Source organism: Lolium rigidum, chromosome 2 (genome assembly GCF_022539505.1).
Source record: "Lolium rigidum isolate FL_2022 chromosome 2, APGP_CSIRO_Lrig_0.1, whole genome shotgun sequence".
NCBI classification, from domain to species: Eukaryota; Viridiplantae; Streptophyta; class Magnoliopsida; order Poales; family Poaceae; genus Lolium; species Lolium rigidum.
In genome coordinates, this window is record NC_061509.1 from 267,646,124 (window position 1) to 267,650,152 (window position 4,029).

Consider the following 4,029-nt stretch of genomic DNA (forward strand, 5'->3'; position numbering starts at 1 on the left):
AGAAGGAATGCTCGAAGCTGGTTGTTTCAACTATGTTTTTTCTTTCTTTGAGATGTGTTTCAATTATTACGTTGGTGGGATGTGAAAATTTAAATTAGGGGGAAAAGTTGTCGCAAAGCTGATTGATAGTTTTTTTTTGCGACGAGCTTGAATCTGATTTAGCCCACTGATGGAAATATTGTTGGCTATGTTGGGCCAATTTGAGCCCATCGCACGTGCATTCTACTGCTCGACCACTGCACTCATCCTCCTTTCCCTTTCTCTTCCCCAAAACCCTACACCACGTCCAGCGAGGAGGACGGGAGCAGTGAACCCCACCTCCCGCCGCCGCCGCCATGGCGCTCCGCCGGATCAACCCGAGCAAGAGGCCCCTCCTCCACCTTCCCCGCCCCTTCTCCTCGTCCTCCTCCTCCAACCCCCCCTTCCCTCCTCCTCCACCGCCGCACTCCGACGACCCCGACGCCTCCCACAGCGGTGAGCCCCCGCAGAGGCCCTCGCTCTTCAGCGACCTCCGCGAGCGCCTGCGGTCGTCCCCGGCGCCGCCCCCACCGCGGCGGATCCCGACCAACCCGCCCCGTCCCACCGCGCAACCCGCCGTGTCGCTCGACGACATCCGGCGCAGCCTCGAGTCCTTCCGCGCCGCGTCCCGGAACCCCGGCGGCGCCCCGTCGACGCCGCCCCCCTTCTCCAGCGGCGGCGGGGGCACCCCGTCGTTCCAGGACCTGCTCAGGAGCAGCGGCCCCCCGGCGGCCCGTCCCCCCAACGCCGACGGCGCCAAGCCGGTCGCCTTCGACTTCACCGCCCTCCGCGAGGGCCTCCGGAAGATCGACCCGCGGCAGCAGCAGAAGCAGCAGCCCAAGGAGTTCCTCTCACCGACCTCAAATGGCATCTTCGCCAAGGAGAGAGCCGGGACAGAGGCGGACGATCCGGACGCTGCCGTCATGCTCTACAAGACCTACACCTACGAAGCCCTCGGGAAGGAGCTCCAGGAGCTGCGGCCGCCGGGCGCGGGGAAGGACGGCAAGGAGTGGTTCTCGCTCCAGGAGCTGCAAGGCCGGATAGCCAAGCTGGCCGCCAAGGACAAGGACACGCGGTTGGGTGGCCAGTTCGATGCTTTGAAGCAGAGCATGAGGAACATCGAGAAAACCGATAAGCAGAGGGCCATCAGAAGCAGTAATCTCATCTGGCCTAGCACTGATTCTTTTCCTTTCTTTCCATATAATTCTCAACTGAGCTTGTATTGTCTTGTGCTTGACCGGGAGCAGTGGGTGGAATGTTTTCGATTGCAAACCTTACTGGGAACCCGATACCGGAGTACCTGAGTCAACCACCCCAGGAGGAGTTGCTAGAGAGGGTGAGATTATCCCCTTTTTTTCCTAGTATTTCATCTCTTGTCTCTGCTCCGAGGGTGCATTGCCTGATTATCGTTCGTTGCCTCTCCAGTATTTCCATCCCGACCACATGTCAGGCGAAGAGAAGATGAAATTGGAGCTTCAGAAGGTGAGGGACGAGTTCAAGATGTCCGAGAACGACTGTGGTTCTGCAAGAGTCCAAAGTAAGTATCTTACCCTTTATACTTGCATAATACCAGAAAACTGTGATACACATCTCAACACAAGTAGAATATGCTGACTTGCCAATACCGTGTTTCAATGCTGTGTCTCTCTTCCATAATAACTAGTCTAATGTTGATAAGTAGTGAATGTTTAATATTGGATCACTTTTGTGTTCGGAAAAGAATGCCAAATTTGCTTGAGTAGCTGATATAGGCTAGCCTAATTGTCGCAGTAAAGACTTTTCAGGATCTTCACTTGATAACCTAGTAGTTTTGTCAACTGTAATACAACTGAGAAATGGTTCAGTTAACTTCAACTGTAGACATGGTTCAGTGAACTTCAGCATTATATTTTTGTACAGTAACAGTTATTCTTCCCCATATTCTTCTGTAGCTAGTAACTGATTAGTGAGAAAAGAGGTCTGGCTGATAGAATATATGTTTTCAAATTCTGGTTCCTCTATACTTTGGTTAGTGCAAGTTTTGCCCTACTAATCAGATATCATTAGACCTGTCACTCGAAAGATTTGTCACTCTATTCTCGAGGTTTTGAGCATTTCTTCTAGGCTTGCTGGCAATCTTGTTTTGTTATGCTTAACATTGTTAGAAGCAGCTTGTACATGTATTCCTGCAACTAAATACCTTTGAGCTCTCATGTATTTTCGCCCTCTATTCTCGAGCTCTTGAGCAGTTCTGATATATATTTTGTATGTAGAGCATTTCATACTCTTTGCTTGCATCTGCACTATGCACATGGTGCATGTTACTGATAGTATGCATGTCTTTGTTTTTCAGTAGCGCAATTAACACTAAAAATCAAGCATCTGTCATCTGTTTTACACAAAAAGGTATGTGCAATGTTTCATTTCCCTTATCCATATCATGTCGTATTTGCTCTTTTAACTAAACACCACTTTTGGAATCGTATGTACTTCATTCAGTTCGGTCAAGTGACCTGTGGACTTTATTGTTGTGGTGATGCAGGACAAGCATTCTAGGAAGGGTCTTCAGGATATGGTTCAAAGGAGGAAGAAATATCTCAAGTACCTACGGCGAACTGACTGGGACTCGTACTGCATGGTCCTCTCGAAGCTGGGGCTCCGCGACATACCTGAGTACAAAGCGCCTGACTACAAGAAGACCCAGCCTACCAAGGCCAAGTCTAAGAAGAGCAAGAGGAAGAGAAAGATGAAAACGTAGACCCAGTGAGACAGATTTGGCGATTGATTAGTTTTCCACACTTCTCTTTTGGCTGTCAATTGCATGGCAATAGAATCCCACATCAGATAGACGGACGTCTAGGCTCGAGATTTCTCGATCCGGTCTTTGCAGTGTTGTAATTTTTGAGTTATTTTCTCCTGTAATAATAACCAGTTGTTTGGATAGCCGTATGTTTCTTGTTCTGTATGACAACTGACAACAACAGATTGTTTATTGCAAGGTCTCAGCTCTCCCCCGCCCTGTTTGTTATCAGGCTAAGGGATTGAGGAACAAACGGGATAATTACCAGTTTTACTCATCATTTTTATCATATGGTGCTTTGTTAGCTTGTTTGTAATGGAATACATGTCACCTTATATGAGATGACTTTACCATGTCAGAAATCTGGATCAACCAAGGCAAATAAATCGCTCAAATTTTTGTTGCTGCTTGTTAATTGTCTTCTGGGCCGTTCCTCCATCACCAACGATGGTGAAAGAAACAGAATTGTTGTTATGCAGTGATCGACTTGGGTCTGAAGCTGAAAAGGATTGTGAGTCCATCCTTAGTTTGGAAGAGGATGTGTCATCATCTCGTAATACGCGGCCATGGCATGAGCTGCCGTTAAAATTGTTGGAGATGGTGGTCTCCAAGGTATCACTGGTGGATGGTCTCCGGTTTCCGGCCGTGTGCAAGTCATGGAGCATGGTGTCCAACCCGGTTGAGCAAGCCAAGGTGTGGCCTTGGCTCATGCACTGCTCCGGCCGAGACGGGGTGTGCAAGCTGTTCGACCCTCTACGCTGCCAGGAGTACACCATAAGGGTTGAAACATTCGAGATGTCCGAAATCGAAGGCCAACATGACCGGCATATATTCCGGTCCTCCAAAGATGGCTGGGTGGCCGTGTCGACAGCTGTTGACATCGATGACATCTACATCATAAACCCGTTCACCAGAGACATCATGGAAGTCGCCATGCTCGAGAGGAAGTACCACTTCATGGGTATGTCATGGTCCTCGGTTGACCCGACATCTCCAGACTGCGTCTTCTTCGGTGTCTGCAGTAGGCACGATGGCAAAGCGGTTGGCGTGCTCACGTGTCGGCAGAACGAGGACGATTGGACAGAACAACATTTCGAATACTATGAAGGAGCCCCATTCACAGTCGCATATGCCAACCCCGTCTTTTTCCATGGCAAGTTCTATTGCATTAGTAGAATGGGCAGTCTCGGTACGCTTGACCCGACAAGCGACACATGGAAGATCTTGGAGAA

The 4,029-nt window shown here is 49.5% G+C and overlaps 1 protein-coding gene across 1 annotated transcript; it reads left to right on the forward strand.

The window, feature by feature from the left end:
- The first annotated feature begins 335 nt into the window (after positions 1–335).
- Positions 336–2,795, forward strand: LOC124688741. Its single transcript, XM_047222378.1, has 5 exons — positions 336–1,173; positions 1,266–1,354; positions 1,444–1,555; positions 2,351–2,403; positions 2,540–2,795. Exons 1-5 carry the CDS (start codon positions 336–338, stop codon positions 2,753–2,755), a joined length of 1,308 nt encoding a protein of 435 aa, XP_047078334.1. The 3' UTR covers positions 2,756–2,795.
- The last annotated feature ends 1,234 nt before the right edge of the window (positions 2,796–4,029 follow it).

What these genes read in the sequence shown, in the direction of transcription:
- LOC124688741 (XM_047222378.1), top strand. Translation starts at nt 336, where the DNA reads ATGGCGCTCCGCCGGATCAACCCGAGCAAGAGGCCCCTCCTCCACCTT. An exon ending in TGGTTCTGCAAGAGTCCAAA is followed by an intron (nt 1,556 to 2,350) that starts GTAAGTATCTTA and finishes TTTGTTTTTCAG; the next exon opens with TAGCGCAATTAACACTAAAA. An exon ending in CATCTGTTTTACACAAAAAG is followed by an intron (nt 2,404 to 2,539) that starts GTATGTGCAATG and finishes GTGGTGATGCAG; the next exon opens with GACAAGCATTCTAGGAAGGG.